At 47.3% G+C, this 17,745-nt stretch overlaps 1 protein-coding gene across 7 annotated transcripts; it reads left to right on the top strand.

Moving 5' to 3' along the window:
* Positions 1-4,344: 4,344 nt before the first annotated feature.
* Positions 4,345-17,739, top strand: LOC117070401 (golgin subfamily A member 6C-like). Of its 7 annotated transcripts, none has more exons than XM_033189479.1 (8): positions 4,347-7,721; positions 12,588-12,704; positions 13,550-13,588; positions 13,892-13,943; positions 14,230-14,336; positions 15,616-15,684; positions 16,989-17,064; positions 17,495-17,614. In XM_033189479.1, the coding sequence occupies exons 1-7, from the start codon at positions 7,683-7,685 to the stop codon at positions 17,019-17,021; spliced, it is 456 nt and encodes a 151-aa protein (XP_033045370.1). In that variant the 5' UTR covers positions 4,347-7,682; the 3' UTR covers positions 17,022-17,064; positions 17,495-17,614. The 7 variants fall into 7 exon arrangements, with proteins under 7 accessions (XP_033045365.1, XP_033045370.1, XP_033045368.1 ...); XM_033189477.1 differs by having other exon boundaries at positions 5,511-7,721; positions 15,616-15,696; XM_033189478.1 differs by having other exon boundaries at positions 5,511-7,721; positions 15,613-15,684.
* Positions 17,740-17,745: the final 6 nt, after the last annotated feature.

Genomic DNA, 17,745 nt, shown 5'->3' with positions numbered 1-17,745 from the left:
CTTGCCTTGTTCTCTCAATCTTAGGGATAAAGATTTTAACATTTCATCACTGAGTATAATGTTAACTGTAAGATTTTCACAGAACAGCCCAAAGAAGTTCTTTTCTTTTTCTAATTTGTTGAGAATTTTTATTAGGAAGGGTTGCTAAATTTTGTGAGATGCATTTTTAGCTTCTAATAAGATTATTATGTATTTCTCTTTTTTATTTTGTTAAGATGGTATGCTGTAGGGGTTGGCAAACAGTGGCCCATGGGCCAGATCCAGCCCATGGACAGTTTTGTTGTTGTTTTAGAGACAGTCTTACTGTGTTGCTCAGGCTGCCAGGCTGGAGCGCAATGACACGATCATAGCTCACTGCAGCCTTGAGCTCCTGGACTCAAGCAATCCTCCTGCCTCAGCCTCCTGAGTAACTAGGACTACAGGTGCATGTCACCACACCAGGCAAATTTAAGAAATTTTTTGTAGGTCTTGCCTTGTTGCCCATGATGGCCTCAAACTCCTGGCCTCAAGCACTCCTCCTGCCTTGGCCTCTCAGAGTGCTGAGATTAGAGGTGTGAGCCACCACACTTGGCTCCCATGGACTGTTTTTGTTTTTGTTTTGAGACAGGGTCTCTGTCACCCAGGCTGGAGTGTGGTGGCATGAATGTGGCTCACTGCAGCCTCAACTTTCTTGGCTCCAGTGATCATCCTGCCTCAGCCTCCTGAGTAGCTGGGACCACAGGTGTGCGCCACCACACCTGGCTAATTTTTCTTTTTCTTTTTTGTAGACATGGAGTCTTGATATGTTGCCCAGATTGATCTGGAACTCCTAGGCTCAAGTGATCCTCCTACCTTGCCCTCCCAAAGTGTTGGCATTACAGGCATGAGACACAGTGCCCAGCCTATTGCAGCGTTTTTTGTTTTTTCTGTTTTTTTGTGTTTGTTTTTGTTTTTTTTTTCTGTTTTTTTGTGTTTGTTTTTGTTTTTTGAGACTAAGTCTTGCTCTGTCGCCCAGGCTAGGGTGCAGTGGTGTGATCTGCAACCTCCGCCTCCCAGGTTTAAGCGATTCTCTTGCCTCAGCCTCCCAAGTAGGTGGGATTATAGGCACATGTCACCAAGCCCAGCTAACTTTTATATATTTAGTAGAAACTGGGTTTCACCATATTGGCCAGGCTGGTCTTGAACTCCTGACCTCAGGTGATCTGCCCACCTTGGCCTCCCAAAGTGCTGGGATTACAGGTGTGAGCCATTGTGCCTGGCCCTATTGCAGTCTTTAATAGAGATAAGTTCTCTCAGCTTTTGTCTATTAAAGAATGTCCTTCCTTTTATTTTTAAGGAGTATTTTAGTTGGATATAGGATTCTATGTTGACCTTTTATTTCTTCTTTCAGTACTTTAAAGAAGTTATTTTATTGTACTCAGGCCTCATTTGTTTCTGGTGAGAAGTCATTCATCATTTTAATTTTTATTTCCCTTTCCATAATGTGTGGTTGTTCTCAATGGCTGCATCTGTGCATTATATTTACTTTTCAGCAGATTGACTAGGATATATCTAGGGATGTTTTTCTTTGTCTAGAGCTTACTGAACTTCTTGGATCTGTGTTGATGTCTTTCATTAATATTGATTCTTTCTTGGCCATTATCTGTTTACATTTTTCTCTTGTCTCATACTTTCTTGCTTCTCCTCTTTGGAGATTCTATTTACATGTATATTAGATGATTTGATATAAACCTACAGATCTCAGGTGATTTTTCCCCTGCCCTGTTTTCTTTTTGTTTTCAGTTTGGATACTTTCCATTTAACCATCTTTAAGTTTTTTGATGCTTTCCAATGTTAACCTGTTAAACTTGTCTATTGAATTCTCCATTTAAAATTTTTTTGTTTTTAGTTATTTATGAATACATAGTTGCACTGAATTATTTTTAATTTTTTTCTAATATTTTTATTTCTAGCATTTCATTATATTTGTATAGTTACCATTTTCTGCTGAAATTTCCTATTTCTTCATTCATGTTTTCCACATTTTCCACTCTACTTTTTAGTATCTTAATCAGTTATTTTATTGTTTTTTTTCCTTGTATCAGTTATTTTAAAGATCCAAACTGATAATTCAACATCTAGTTCTGCTTCTGTTGAGCCCTTCCCCTCCCTTACCATGAATCTTATTTTCTTGCTTTTGTATGACTTGTATATTTGATTGGATGATGGACGTTTTATGTTGAAAAAAAAAAGAGAGAAATTGAAGCAAATATTTACTTCCAAAACAGGGCATGTCCTTTGTATTTTTTTTCAGGCCACTTGAATGGTGGCTCAATGTGATGTATATGAATTCTAGATTGGGGCTTCATTGCAGTTTTAGTTTAGTTTGATTCAGTTTACCTCTAGCTTCAAATATTTTGAATGAAGGTAGAATCAGAACTCTCATATCACCAGGGTCTGAGTTTTGGGCATTGGCAAGATTCCAGAGATCTTATTTTGCTTCATAGCTAAGCCACCAGCTTTTATCAACGTGGGAGATCTTTCCCTGCTTTACAAGCTTGCTGCCAGGATTTTTTTTATCAGTGAGCTGGGGACAGGAGGATATTTTTCTCAGCTCTCGTGCGTGCCCTGCCCTTTTGTAGAGGAATGTCCACAATGCCTAGGGGATGGGTTTCTTAGCATTTCTGACCCCTCTTAGCCTCCAAGCGTGCCTCTGTTGGATTTCACAACAATCCTGCCTCCCCTTTCATCTTTAAAGGGTATTTTGCCCTTGGGAGAAGTCAAGCTCTCTCAGCTTTCCTTCTATTATCCACAACTTTAGTGTACTACACCGTCCTGTACCTGGTTATCATCTAAGGGGTAAGATTGGTGGGAAGCCTTCCTCTGTGGATTTGAGTCCTCTAGGTTCTAATGTCAAACCAGCCTCCAAGGGGTTGTGAAAATTTTGTTAAATTTCAACAGGTTTCTCTTTTGTACCCCTGTAGTATTCCTCTTCCTACCATAGTTCAACTAGGAATAACAACAGCTAGGGGGTCTCTTCTCTCCTGTGAAGGAGTTGGCACTTTCTGGAGTTTGGATCATTTAGGTTTCTTTGGTTTTTATTTTTGTTTTAAGACAGGGTCTCACTCTTACCCAGCTTGGAGTACAGCCTGTAGTGATCTCAGCTCACTACAATCTCTGCCTGCCTGGCTCAACTGATCCTCCCACCTCAGCCTCCTGAGCAGCTGGGATTACAGGCGTGTACCACCACACTCGGCTAATTTTTGTATTTTTTGTCAAGACAGGGTTTTGCCATGTTGCCCAGGCTGATGGCCAACTTCTGAGCTCAAGCGATCTGCCTGCCTCGGTGCCCCAAAGTCCTGGGGTTACAGGCATAAACCACTGCACCCAACCCAGATTTCTTTGTGTCCTTAGCTTTTCTGATGAGTTAAACATATTTTTTATTTTCTAGCTAATCTGGCCTTTTGTTGTTGTTTGCTAGAATGGGAGGTATATTCCCTTGTGACTTTCTTCATATCAGTAGTGAATTTCAGAAATAGTTAATTTTTTTAACAAAAAAATTTTTTAGGTCGGGCGCAGTGTCTCACGCCTGTAATCCCAGCACTTTGGAAGGCCGAGGCAGGTGGATCACCTGAGATCAGGAGTTTGAGATCAGCCTGGCCAACATAGTGAAACCCCAACTCTACTAAAAATACTAAAATTAGCTGGGTGTGGTGGTGGGTGCCTGTAATCCCAGCTACTTGGGAGGCTGAGTCAGGAGAATCGCTTGAACCTCGGAAGCGGAGGTTGCAGTGAGCCAAGATTGTGCCACTGCACTCCAACCTGGGTGACAGAGCAAGACTCCCTCTCAAAAAAAAAAAAAAAATTTTTTTTTTTGAAACAGGTCTCACTCCACCCTGGCTGGAATGCCATGACATGATCATAACTCACTGCTGGCTTGACCTTCTGGGCTCAAGTGATCCTCCTGCCTCAGCCTCTTGAGTAGCTGGGACCACAGTCATGTGCCACCATGCCTGGCTAATTTTTTTTTTCGGTAGGGTTGGGGTCTCGCTATGTTGCCTGTGATCCTCCTGCCTTGGTTTTCCAAAGTGCTGGGATTAAAGGCATGAGCCACCACGCCCGGTTAGGAATGGGAGTTTAAACAATGGTTTTATTTGCATATTTCATTAGCTAGTATTTTTTTCCTTTTTTGAGACAGAGTCTGGCCCTGTTGCCCAGGCTGGAGTGCAGTGGCACAATCTAGGCTCATTGTAACCTCTGCCTCTTGGCTTCAAGTGATTCTCGTGCCTCAGCCACCCGAGTAGCTGGGATTACAGGCACCCGCCACCACACCCAGCTAATTTTTGTATTTTTAGTAGAGACAGGGTTTCACCATGTTGGCCAGGCTGGTCTCAAACTCCTGACCTCAGTTGATCCAGCCGCCTCAGCCTCCCAAAGTGCTGGGATTACAGGTGTGAGCCATCATGCCTGGCCTCATTAACTGTTTTTAAAATTAAAAGTACCTATAAATTTTGTAGAATCATAAAAGCAACACCTTCCCATCTTAACTCCCCTAGTGCCTCTACTCCCTCCACAGAGACAAATATCTTAGCAGTTTGTTGTGTTTTCTTTTCCAAATTGTATTTCTAAAATGTGTCAATATCTTTTCCCTTTTTTTTTATTTTTTGTAGAGACGGTGGCGGGGAGTCTCACTGTGTTGCCTAGACTGGTCTCAAACTCCTGGCCTCCTACCTTGGCTTCCCACAGTTCTGGCATGAGCTACTACACCTGGCCTCCCCCTTATTATTTTTAAAAACCTGAATGGAAGCATACTATATTTTCTACACTCCTTTCATGTAACTTATTTTAACAACCTGAGGACTTTTAGAGGCTGCATAGTATGTCTTAGTGTAAGATGTATCTTAGTTTATTTAAACAGTGATGGACATGTCCATGTTTCCAGTATTTTTTCTCACAAACAATGCAGTATTATGCCTTTGCCCACATTCACCATTGATTGCTATTGAGTATATCTGTAGTATCAAGAATGGGCATACTGAAAATGCTTCATGAAGTCCACTGAAGCTTCATATTATTCTGAAGTGATATTTCCCAAAGTGTTGGCTGGACTCTCAAGAGTTTGTGGTATAGGGTCCGGGAGGACTGGACACTTCCAAAGAGGCATAAGGTGCTACAGACTTGCCCAGCAGGTGGCATCAGAACAAAGCTGGCTATGGACCTTGTTAGTACAAATGATAGAACATTAAAAATGTAAAATCTCAACTGTAGCTCATTTATGCATATATTGGGGATGCTGAAAGGTTACCGATGTCTGATTCCTCTTCTGTGTCCTCAGCCCCCACCATAAAAATAGATAAATGCCTTTTTTTTTTTTTTGTATGCCCAGCACAGCTATATGATTTGAACAATCTTGATAAACAGGGTCACATTTGAGGAGATTTGCTAAGGGAAATAAAGATCCATCTGTGACACAAGAAACATGTTTTATGTGATTTCTGGGATTTTCCTGTGAAGATACTTTTTGTTTGTTTGTTTGTTTGTTTTACAGTGGATCTCACTCTGTCACACAGGCTGGAGTTCAGGAGTGCAATCATAGCTCACTGTGACCTTGAACTCCTGGGCTCAGGAGATCCTCTCTCCTCAGTCTCCCAAGTAGCTAGGACTACAGGCGCATGCCACCATGCCTGGCTCATTTTAAAATTTTTTGTAGAGACGAGTCTCACTATGTTGCCGAGGCTGGTATTGAACTCCTGGGCTCAAGCAATCCTCCTGCCTCAGCCTCCCAAAGTGTTGGGATTACAGGTGTGAACCGCAGTATCCAACCTATTATGTTTTTTAAAAAGAGATTTTTCTAATTATGTATATAATTAAAGCACCTTAAGTTTAGTGATTGCAATTTGAGAAACCAATGTCCTTTCTTATTAAAAAGGCCCTTGTACAGAACGTGCTCTATCTTCCTCACAAGATCTGGGGTCAAAGGAGAGATTTTGAAGCATTATAGCAATGGCTTCTAGTTATTGAATAAAGAATGTCATTTGCTCCTCACAGGACCCCTTTCAGGGGGATTTTATATATTGGGAAACAGCCTCATGAGCTTTCTACAAACATCTTTGTCCTTAAGTCTTCCCATTTCAGCAATTGGCTGTACCACTCATCCAGCAGCTTTCAAAGTTAGAAACCTGGCAATCTTCCTTTAACATCCATTTCCCTTTCCCTCATTCCCCCATATCCAATTCTGTGTATTGGAGGTTTTCCCACCTCTAAACTTGAGAATCCATTTACTTTTTCTTCATCTCCTTTGCCATCATACTAGTCCAAGTGAAGCGTTTCATCGTCTCGTTTGCAGTATCCTTTAGTTTACATTAGATTATCAATTTTTGTCCCCCTCCCAATTCAGTCTCTACTCATGAGCTAACATGAGTTTATTAAGTGTTCATTCTGACCATGCCATTCCTTGCTCAAAATTCTCTAGTGCCTTCCCAATGCCCTTACAATAAAATTCCTCATATGGCCTTTGTGGATCTGCACTCTACCTCTTCTCCTATTGCAACCAACCCTGTTACCTTTTTCTCTTTTCACACTGGTCTTCATTCTGTGCTGCAAACTGGCTGAGTTTCTTCCATCCTCAGGGCCTTTTGCACAAGTTCTTCCTTTGCCTTAGAATTCTTTCCTGGCCTGCACACCTCTTCTCACCTTTCCCTAAGCTAATGCCTTACCCTTTAGGTCTCATTTTAAACATCTCTTACCCAGGAAAAATTTCCCTGTCCAAACAAGTCTAGATTGGTCCCCCTTTGTTTGTTCTAACTGTTCTATATTTCTCCTTCTTAGCATTTATCACAATTCTTGATATGTTGTCCTTTTCATTTTCTCAGTCTCTATTATTGGAGTAGGTAATACATCCATATAGTACAAAATTCAGAGTGTATTAAAGGTATAGAGTAAAAAGTCTTCTCTTCCCTGTCTGCCTGCTACCCAGTTCTCCTCTTTAGAACCACTTTTAGCATTTTGAATATCCTTCCAGAAATATTTTCTAAGTATACAAGCAATTATGTATATAATATTCCTCTTTATTTTTGCCTTTTATTAATACAGATACTATATGCGTTTTCTGCACTTTATCTGTTAATAATGTATCTTGGCCATTATTCTATATTAATATGTAAATAGTTGCCTCTTTCTTTTTCATGCGCCATATAGTATGGACTTTAACCTCTCTCTAGGTTGGTTTTAGGCATTGGTTATTACAAATAATGCTGCATTGAATACCTTTGTATGTAAAGTCATTTCCCATGTCTATGCCTATAGAATAAATTACTAGAATTGAAATAATTAGGTTAAAGATTTTGTGCATTTTTAATTTTGATAGTTACTGCCAAACTGCTCTCAATGAAAGTTTTACCAATTCCCACTAGTGAATGCATTTGTCCTCACAATTATGTCAGTGAAATTTTTGTTCTTTGCCAATGCAAGAAATGGAAAGTATCTCTTGGAAACTAATTTGCATGTTTTTTTTCCTTGCACAGTTATATTTTCATATGTTAAAGAGCCATTTGTATTTCTTGGTGAACTGTTCATAAACTTTGCTTATTTATTATCTAATGTCTGACTATTTTGCTACACTCTAAATTCCCAATTCATACTGAAGTCTCGCCCTTGAAGTTTAGACGTACAATCTGCCTCTTCAGTGGTTTCCACACCAAAAAATCCAGTCTCCTGAATTTTATATGGGCCTAAGAGTCTTACTGAAAATTGGAAGTCTTAAGGTGTAGTCCATTTTATGCAGTGTGAGGCCTTTCATGTTCTGAAATGTACCACTCTTGACTGACTTTTTCTTCTTCACCCTTCCAGCACTGTGCCCTTATGAGCCAGAGAAATGTTCCCCTTTCTCCCAGGAAACGTTCTGACCTTACCCTGGTCCCTCAAGGACTCTCCTTCTCCCCCAAATTAACTTTCAAGGAGTTTCTCCAACCCAAAATGGCACCCTTCCTGAAAAGATTTCTAGTGGATACTGTTTTCTCTACCTCACTACAGATGTATTTTGCTGCTTGGCTCCCCTCTCTCCACTTTGCTATGGCAAACATTTTTTTCCAGAAATATATCAAATAAAATGAACATGTGGCCCCGTTTGGTGATTTTTGTTGGATCCCTGGTATTGATGTCTTCTAGTTTAGATAATTCCACTGTGGCAAGCTTTTATTCCTAGCATACAGCTCATGAGGAGAATGTAAGTCACTTGGTGTTATTAATGCTAAAATAGTAAACAAGAATACAAAATTTGCTAGATTAGAAGTGGATTTTTTTTTTCCAGGCCAGGCACAGTGGCTCATGCTTGTAATCCCAGCAGTTTCGGAGGCTGAGGCAGGCAGATTGCTTTGAGCTCACGAGTTCGAGATCGGCCTGGGCAACACAGCGAAACCCCATCTGTACAAGGGTAATTTTACAAAAAAACTAGCCAGGTGTGGTGGCGCACACCTGTGGTCCCAGCTACTGGGGAGGCTGAAGTGGGAGGATGGCTTGAGCCTGTGAGGCAGAGGTTGCCATGAACCCAGTTCATGCCATTGCACTCCAGCCTGGGTGGCAGAGTGAGACCTTGTCTCAAAAAAAAGAAAAAAAGAGAAGGAATGAATTAGCATGAATGAGAAAGGCATGATCTGCAGTCAGTCACCCATGGTCAAAGTTAGCAGATACCACCTCATTCTCAGAGTGAAGCAAAATCAGCCCAATGCTTTTGGCAAACTGTGGTTGCCTCCCTGTCATCATCATCTGGGCTCACTGTGGCTTGCCCTTCTGGCCTTGCCTCTGACCTTGCCATCTCTGGGGAGGCTTCTTTGCAAGCCCAAGCCTGGGCTCCCCCTCTCAGAACCATGTGCATACTTGTCCTGGAACTGGCTTTTTGCCTGAGCCTCCTGGAGGGCAGGGGCCATCTGGCACAAACCTGTATCCCAGCAGTTGCTAAATTAATGAACAAATACCAAGTCTTTCACAATGTAACTTGAGAGTGGAGGTAGTGGTAGTGGCAACTCCATCTGGGGGATGAGAGAAGGTGGAGGCTGAGTTTTGGGGGTGGCTTGCAAAAGAAGAGGAGAGACTATTAGCAGCTAAAGGAGTGGCCAGGGTAAACACCAAGCATTTTCCTGACTGGGGAGCTGTGGGTTTGTTTAAAGGTAGGGCTGAGTAAGGGGTGAAACCAGTGAGCAGGAGAGATGGCTAGTGCTGGACTGGAGTGAAAGGCATCTGTAGAGGCAGGAGACAGGATGGGGAGGGAGAGGAGTTGGCCTAGGACACGACAGGATAGCACTTATTTGAAGACTGGTGGGCAGGAGGAAAGGAAGGGGAGGGATTGAGAAATGACCTGGAGGTCCTCAGTCAGCTGGGAGAAGACCTGGAAGAGGGGGGATCAGCTGCTGTTGGGATGGAGAGGAGGGCCAGGAGAGGCAATGACTCACACGGAGGGAGGGTCGGGGATGGGGACTGGGTGGTGCGGGGGCAGGGATGGGGGCGGGAAAGACATACTCGCAGGAGATCAGAAGGCCCCGTGGCAACTTTGTGTAAGTCCTGGTTCAGTCAAGGAGAGGAATCCGAGGGGAAAGGCTGATTAGACCCATGGCCCACTCTGAGAGGAAGGGGTATTGTGTGGGTGCAGGAGGAAGAGCAGCTGGGAAGTAGGAGTGCCTGGGACTGGATCCAACTGCAAAGGGGGCAGATATGTCCCCAGGATCAGGGTAGGGACCCTCTAGGAAGGGGGTGTTCTGAGAGGGAGGTTGTGGGGAGCACTGTATAGGGGTCCTTGGAGGTGATTTCTGGGAAGGGGAAGTCTGGGGCAGGGCTGTGAGGAGTCAGAAAAGAAACTGTGAAGTCCATTCCTCACCCACCTCCTGAACCCTGGGGTCTGAGACCCTCAGGAAAGAGGGTTCAGTGGCACAGGAGGGTCCAGGGCAGGAGACAGAAAAGTGGCCTCTTAGGTCTTCTTGGAAAGGAACTCTGACCACCAGTGTGAATAGTCTCGCAGAAAGCTAAGCAGACACCCAGCGAAAGCCAGCCCCTCCCACTCTGGGAGAGGGGAGGGGCCAGCGGTTGCATGGGCAGCTTTCCTTGTGATGCCACAGGTCCTCTGGACACGCTGCTGCCTGGCCACACCTCCTTTCCCTTTCATCTTTCTCATCAACCAATGGGCTTGGGAGCATTGAGGCCATGCCCCTATTCTGTGTTCTAGTGCGGTCCTGGTTACTCCTCCTTTGGCTTAGTTGCACAGCTACCTGGTAGGTGACTGGAGGTGTTTAGCAGTTTAGATTGCGCTGATGTGGCCCCAACCCCGCCTCCCTCCCCACTCCACCATGCAGGAAGAAACTTGACAGAGCAAATTGACTGCGCCAAGAAAAAGGTAAAAACCACCAGGTCGTAGCCCCCAACCCACCTGCAGACCTCCTCTGACAGCAGGACTACTGCCAGAGTCTGTGCCACTCCTGAGGCACACTGGGTTGGGCCCCCCTGGTGCCTCTGCACTCCCCCTACCAAAATATTGTTAGCCAGCCCTTTCCCTTCAGCAGCCCAGCCCCTATCCTTGACAGTCACCCCAGGGTAACCTTGGGCAGGTAACCCCTGGGGCTCCCTGCTCGAGACTCGGCCCTTACCTCCTGCCCCCGCAAGCCTGACCTCCCTGGGCTCTTTGGGCTTGCATCTCCAAGGACTGAGACAACCACTTCTGGTGGTTGCCACTCACCTGGGGATGTGAGTTTTGGCTGGCCAGGTTCCTGGGGACAGGGGCCCCAAGGGGCAGTAGAGGGCAATTGTTAAGATTGCTGGGTACTGGTAAAGAATTCTGGGTTTGAATCCTGCCGCTCCGTCTGCTAGGGATATGATTTAGTGCAAGTTACTTGAGCTCTTTGGGCCTCTCTTTTCATAGCTGTATAATAAAGATGGTATTGTTTGACTTCCATTTGTGAAGTTTAAATGAAATTTGTTATTGTTCTTTTATGTGAATCCTAGTACATCGCCTGCTGCAAACACACAGGACACCCAGGAAGTGATCATTGCTGTTTGATTTTCCTCATCCCCAGTCTCAAAGGGAAGCCAGACCAATGAGAACAGCCACTTGCCATCAAGTTGTACCTTTAGGAGTCACTGAAAGGGCCCCAGCGTGTGGTGAGGAGAGCCCCAGGCACTAGGAGTAAGAGAAGATCTTACTTGCCACCAGCTTGCTGGGTAACCACAGAAAAATCACTATTTCCTCTGGGTCTCAGTTTTCTCCTCTATAACATGATACTGGATAAGATCCGTGTCTTTCAAACTTGTTTTTCAGCTGGAGTCCCCTTAGTTCAAGTGAACCCTTACTCAGAAGTCTGTTTTTTTTTTAATGGAGGTGGAGGTCTGGAACTCTACCAGATTCATCGCCCATGTCCTGGGTCTGAGGAAAGGGGTCCAGTGAGCGTATTAAGAGCTGCATTGGTCAGGTGACTCCACTCTGTGACTGCATTGGTCAGGTGACTCCACTCTGTGATATATCTATTTGTTCCTGCCCCTGGCAAGGCAGCAGGTGGCCATTTGGAAGAATGGCACAGGCCGTGGTTTTAATCTCCTCTGCTCTTTTTCAGCATTTCGTTTCCCTGAACCCACATCTTCCTCCTATCCTGACTTTCTTGCTTCTTTCTAAGCCACTTCTGTCTTTCTTCCCCTGCCCTTGTTTTTCCCTTGTCACCTCCTGTAGATTCAGGACATTCTGAAGGTGCTGGTGTCCAACCTTAACCATTCCAATGGGGTAGTGCTCCCCCACTGGGCAAGTGGAAGGTGAGGCAGTGCCCGGACCCCTCTCTGGCTTGCTGTCTGCAGCCGTGCATGTTTCTGAGACTTCTCTGGTTTGGGGGATACTTTCCTCTGACTTATTTTATGTTGCTGCCATTAACCTTCAGCCTGTTTATGTCTGCTTCTTCACCTGCTTGATTGATTGGGTTTTTTCCTTCCCAGCATCTTTTATCATCTTGGAAATGGTGAGTCATACCTTAAAATTTCAAAGTAATTTGGGAATAATGTACAGAGCAGGCATGTGGGATTTGGGTCTTTTGTTTTGTTTTGTTTTTGAGACAGAGTCTCACTCTGTCACCCAGACTGGAGTGCAGTGGTGTGGTGCAATCCTGGCTCAATGCAACCTCTGCCTCCCAGGTTCAAGCGATTCTCTTGCGTTAGCCTCCTGAGTAGCTGGGATTACAGGCACCTGCCACCACGCCCAACTAATCTTTGTATTTTTAGTAGAGACGCAGTTTCACCGTGTTGGACAGACTGGTCTTGAACTCCTGATCTCAAGTGATCCACCCACCTCAGCCTCCCAAAGTGCTGGGATTACATGCGTGAGCCACCGTGCATGGTCTCTTGCTGTTTTTATACTTTCTCTATATCCATATAGAGATGTTTCCCATGTAAGTTTTTGTTTCTTTGAATTTCTCATTTTTATTACCCCTGCATCATCTGCTACCCGGAAGGATCTGGAGGTAAGAGGCCCTGGGCCAGGGTGCAGTGACCCTGCAGGCCAGCCCTCCAACCTCCTCTCACAGCAGGAGCTGGGTGCCCCTCTGCCAGCTGAGACAGTCCACACACACCCCAGTCCTAATGATTGTTCTCCCTACCTCTCCCCGCAGTCCTCCTCCAACTCCTCCTCTCTGCGTGCGCCTCAGAGCCGGTACCAAGAACTGGAAGTAGCCCTGGACTCAAGCTCCACAACAATCAATCAACTCAATGAAAACGTAGAATCATTGGTAAGAGTCCAGTGGGGTCTCCTGATTCCACGCTGCCAATCTTGGGCCTTAGTTTCCCCTTGGGGCTCTGAAGAAAGGGGCTGAGGGACCCTGGTGCCAAGGGCAAATGGGGAGCTGGGGCACCCAGGCCTCACGTGGAGGGACCCCAGAGCAAGGAGCATGCAACATGGCTCTTCTGTCACTCCCCTCTTTGCTGACTCTCTCTTCTTCAGACATCCCTGCTTCAGTCCTTGCCACACACACCCTGGGGTTGTCACCTCTTAGAGAAGCACTAGTCTGACTGGTTGTCAGGGGCCCCGTATTTCTGCCCTGACTCAGTCCCTAATTTGCTCTTTGAGTCTGGACAAGCCACCTCTCCTCCTTGGGCTCGTGTTTCCAGAGGAGGTAGAGAGTGTCAAAGATCTCTTTAAGCTCTGACAGTCTGAGATTGAAATGCCCCTAGAATGGAAACCTCAGGGCCAAGGGTTCCCGTCTGTCCTTTTCTGTCCTGTATCTCTGCTGTGAAGACCCGTACCTGGCCTGTATGTGTTCAGTAAATGTTTGTTGAATGAACACATCTTTCTAAATCACAAGCTGGCAGAAGGGTGGGCCTTTCTCAGACTCCGTCTCTAGAGGTTTATGTTACTGTCCTTTTGAGAGAATCCAGATTCAGATTTTGAGTTCTGTGGCTATTGGCGAAAACCAACAAAGACGCAAATCCTCTGTCTTTGGGAGCTTCGTGTTGCCACTGGACCTGAGAACTTTGCCTTTAAAATCCATTCCTGGTCCCTGCCTACAACTTCCTGATTTGGGGAATAGAGTTGAGGGGGCCCCCCTCAGTCACCTGAATTTGACTCTCCCCACAGAAACAACAGAAGAAACAAGTGGAACATCAGCTGGAAGAAGTAACATGTTTGTTTGTTTTTTTTTTTTTTCTCACGATATAAATGCTGGGTTTGGGGGGAACTCATGACTGCTGCGTTTGGGAGGCACTCAAATGTAGAGGTGCCAGTCTCATGTCGCCCACTCCCAGCCTGGGGAAGAAGGCTCACCCCTCAGATTCTACCCCATCCTTCCAGGTTATCCCCTGGTAACCTGGTCCCATGGGTGGGCCTGTCCTGGGGCATTGGTGGCATGCTGGGGGCATGTCTCTTGCTGTGCCATCTCTGCCTCCCCCGGGTAAGAGCTCTGTCTTCCTCTTCCTACAGGAAAAGAAAGCAAACTATGGAAATACACAAAGCACAAACGGAGCAGTTAGAGGTGAGTGGAGGGTGGGGAGTTTTCTCCTGTCCTCCCAAGAATGTTTCTTTCCTTGTCTTTTCTGTCCTTCAGCGCTTGCTTGGCTTTTCTCCCAAAGGTTCAATTCCAGACAATCAACATCCTCATGTTGGAAAAGGCAGACTTGAAGACCACAGTTTACCATACTAAACGTGCCGCCACTCCCTTTGAGGGTGGGAATCTGGCACCCTGTTATCCTTCAACCTAGCACTTTGACAGGTCTTTAGGGGGAGTCCTTTGGGCCCTATCTCAACCTCTTTCATTACAGGAGAATCCAAGGATCTGGTCAGCCACCTGCAATATTCCTTGCAGCGTATTGGAGAGTTGGAGCAGGCTCCCTCTGCTGTCTCCATGCAGCAGCAGGAAGAGGACAGGGTGAGTCCAACCAGCTGCCCCGTCCCCTGGCAGCCTGGCTTCCCAGATGCAGGAGTGAGCCTAAAGGTCCCTTCTGCAGGATGCAGTGTCCTGCCCAGAAGGCAGCATGCTCATTTCTCACTGCTTTTGTGTATGGTTGTTAGAGGCAGCCTGGGGCTGAGTCAGCTGCTGTGGGTGAGTTGGGGGCACTGTGGGGAGTGAACACTGGACGCAGAACTGGGAGGCCACACAGCAGCTTGAGGACTGGATGGTGAAGATAAGAAGTTTCGATCTGGGGAGCCCAGGCCATTCCACACAGTGCCCCTTAAAAGGGCAAGGGGTAGGCTCAATATACAACTCGGTCAGTAAAGATCAAGTCATTTCCAAGCCCATGGTCTGGTTTTTAAAAGAACTGTTCCACACAGTCCTGGAATAGGAGAGGCTGCGGGAGTGGGAGGAGAGGCTGCGGGAGCAGGAGAGGCTGCTGGAGCAAGAGAGGCTTTGGGAGCAGGAGGAGAGACTGCTGGAGCAGGAGGGGCTGCGGGAACAGGGAGAGAGGCTGAGAAAGCAGGAAGTAGAGGCTGCTGGAGCAGGAGGAGAGGCTGAGGAACAGGAGGAGAGGCTGTGGGAGCAGGAGGAGAGGCTGTGGGAGCAGGAGAAGAGGCTGAGGGAACAGGAGGAGAGGCTGTGGGAGCAGGAGGAGAGGCTGAGGGAGCAGGAGAAGAGGCTGTGGGAGCAGGAGGAGAGGCTGAGGGAGAAGGAGAAGAGGCTGTGGGAGCAGGAGGAGAGGCTGGGGGAGCAGAAGAGGCTGTGGGAGCAGGAGGAGAGGCTGAGGGAACAGGAGGAGAGGCTGTGGGAGCAGGAGGATAGGTTGCTGGAACTGGAGCAGAAAGCCAAGCTCTGGGGCGAGCAGGCAGAGACACACATGCAAACCATGCAGAATGACTGCACCACCATCAGCCACACGCTCTCCCAGAACCACGAGCTTGACGAGCAGCTGGGCGAGGCACAGTACAACTTCCAGGAGCTGGTGGGTTGCCCCACCAGGGGAACCTGCCCTCCTCCCTGGCCCTCCATGCCTTTGTTTCCCCACCTGTAAAATGGGCATATGTAGCCCTCACATGAACTGGTACTTCTAAAGGAACCTGTGAGCCAGAGCCCTGCTCTGATGGCTGTGAGAGAGAGGGGATGATGTTTCTAACCTGCCTCCACCCTTCCCCGTGACATGGGAGGCAGACATCAAGTTCTGGGGTCTCCAGCTGCAGTGGGTGGCTGCTGATTGCTTCTCTTTGTCCAGAACAGTGAGAACAAGAGCGCACTGCAGTTGGAGCAGCAAGTAAAGGAGCTGCAGGAGAAGAAGCTGAGCGAGGTGAAGGAGATGGTAACCTCCGCCCCATCCAAGAAGGGCTGGGAGGCGGGCACCAGCCTCTGGGGAAGGGAGGTGTGAGGCCAAAGGCAGCTCCAGCCTGGGGGCAGGTGATGCCAGCAACCTTCAGGGGAGTCCTGTGACTGTTTCTTGCTTCCTGCCCTCTGACTTTTAGAGGTGGGTAACCCTGGGTTCCTCCCAGGTCTGGACATTATAATCCCAGCTAGGGGCATGGAGCCTCCCAATCAGAGGGGAAGAGACAGTGGTATAAGAGGCTCCTTGTACCGGGGCTGGTGACTCCTGCCTATAATCCCAGCACTTTGGGAGGCTGAGGCAGGAGAATCACTTGAGGTCAGGAGTTTGAGAACAGCCTGGCCAACATCGTGAAATCTCATCTCTACTAAAATTACAAAAAAAAAAAAAAAAAAATTTAGCCAGGCATGGTGGCACATGCCGTTAATCACAGCTACTCAGGAGGCTGAGGCATGAGAATCGCTTGAGCCTGGGAGGTGGAGGTTGCAGTGAGCTGAGATTGCACCACTGCACTCCAACCTGGGCCACAGAGTGACACTCTTGTCTCAAAACAAAACAAAACAAAAAAGCCTCCTGAGATTCAAAGTGGATTCCGGCCCGGGTTCCACTGGTCACTATTCAACTACTTTGCATCTCTAAGTCTCTGTTTCTCTAACTTCAAAAGGAAGTTAGCATTTTTCTTGCAGAGGTGCTGAGGATTAAATGAGATAATACATGGAAAGCATTAGGCTTGTAGCACACTTAGCAGATGGTGGTTGGCTCCCTCTGGTTTTCCACCAGTCTGTGGCCTACAGTTTAAATGGTAGGAAGAAGGAGGTGAGATTTGAGGCTGGGGAAGGAGGCATGGGGTTCTAGGCAAGGGAGGAAGTCTCTAAGGCCTGGAGCAAGGGGCCAGGGACCTGGGCAGGTGACAGAGCCCCACAGTGCTCTTGCTACCCTATTAATGGGCCCAGAATCTGGAAGCCAGTCACCACGTGCCCTCATGCCCAGGGTCTTCCTGGTGGTGGAGCAGCAGCGAGACTAGTACCTGGGTCACCTGCAGCAGTACGTGGCCACCTATCAGCCGCTGACCTCTGAGAAGGGGGTGCTGCACAAGCAGTTACTGCAGACCCAGCTCGTGGACCCGCTGCAGCAGCAGGAAGCTTGGGGAAAACCGGTGGCTGAGATGGCCTGCCAAAACTGCAGGAGACCCAGGGGAGGGAGTTGCTGAGGACAGAGCCCCAAGAGGGACGACCTGGCATCTTCCGTGCCTTCTCTGTTTCCCATCCCCTTAGGAGCGCCTAGAAGCTGCCAGCCAGCAGAAATAGCAGCTAGAGACCCAGTTGAGCCTCGTGGCTCTCCCTGAAGAAGGTACAGGAGACCACTCAGAGAAAGAGGAGACAGCCCTAGGAGGAAGGGGGGACTGTTAGCAGCGTAGGATTGAGAAGCTGGAAGAGACCTTTAGAACAGCTGGTCATTGTGCCGACTGGGTGTCTGCACTAAGTTAGGCATCAGTATGGTGACCTCCTGGGATTGGGGGGCCACCAGGTTGCCTAAGGATGGGTGGACTGGCCCAGATGAGAAAGGGAACAGGTCAGAACTCCCACACCAACTGGTAGCAGGACTGTGCCTGGGCAATATAGCAAGATCTTGGTTCTTAAAAGGAAAAATAAAGAACAGCAGCTCATTCCCCTCTGGGGAGGGCCTGGCTCAGGGTCACACAGTGAGGGTGGGGAGAGGTGGGCCCGCAGTACCTCCCTAGTTGGGTTGTCTGAGGACCCCTCTGGCCACCTCCCCACAGGAGATGAAGGAGGACATCTGGACGGTGAGGAGGAGGAGGCACCTCGGCTCATGCCAAACATCCCAGAGGACCTGGAGAGCCAGGAGGCCATGGTGAACTGATACCCCCTGCACCTCCTTTGCCACCTTCCTCTGTGGTCCCTCCCAGACTCCCTTATGCTCTTGGTTTCCCCACCTTCTGATTTCTTATCCCTTCCAGGAGACAGTGGTCAGACACCATTTCACCTGTGACCAAGAGGTGCACTCTCTGAG

The sequence above is a fragment of the Trachypithecus francoisi genome, unplaced genomic scaffold (assembly GCF_009764315.1).
Source record: "Trachypithecus francoisi isolate TF-2019V2 unplaced genomic scaffold, Tfra_2.0 Lachesis_group3, whole genome shotgun sequence".
In the NCBI taxonomy this organism is placed as follows: Eukaryota; Metazoa; Chordata; class Mammalia; order Primates; family Cercopithecidae; genus Trachypithecus; species Trachypithecus francoisi.
Note: the sequence above shows the minus strand (reverse complement) of the source record. Positions and strands in the feature narration are given on the sequence as shown.

Excerpts from the sequence above, each read along its gene's own strand:
- LOC117070401 (XM_033189473.1), top strand. The coding sequence starts at position 7,683 with ATGGGCCTAAGAGTCTTACTGAAAATTGGAAGTCTTAAG. Across the intron at positions 13,944-14,229 it reads CACAAACGGAGCAGTTAGAG|GAGAATCCAAGGATCTGGTC; the intron begins GTGAGTGGAGGG and ends CTTTCATTACAG. Across the intron at positions 15,697-17,494 it reads TGAGCGAGGTGAAGGAGATG|GAGATGAAGGAGGACATCTG; the intron begins GTAACCTCCGCC and ends ACCTCCCCACAG.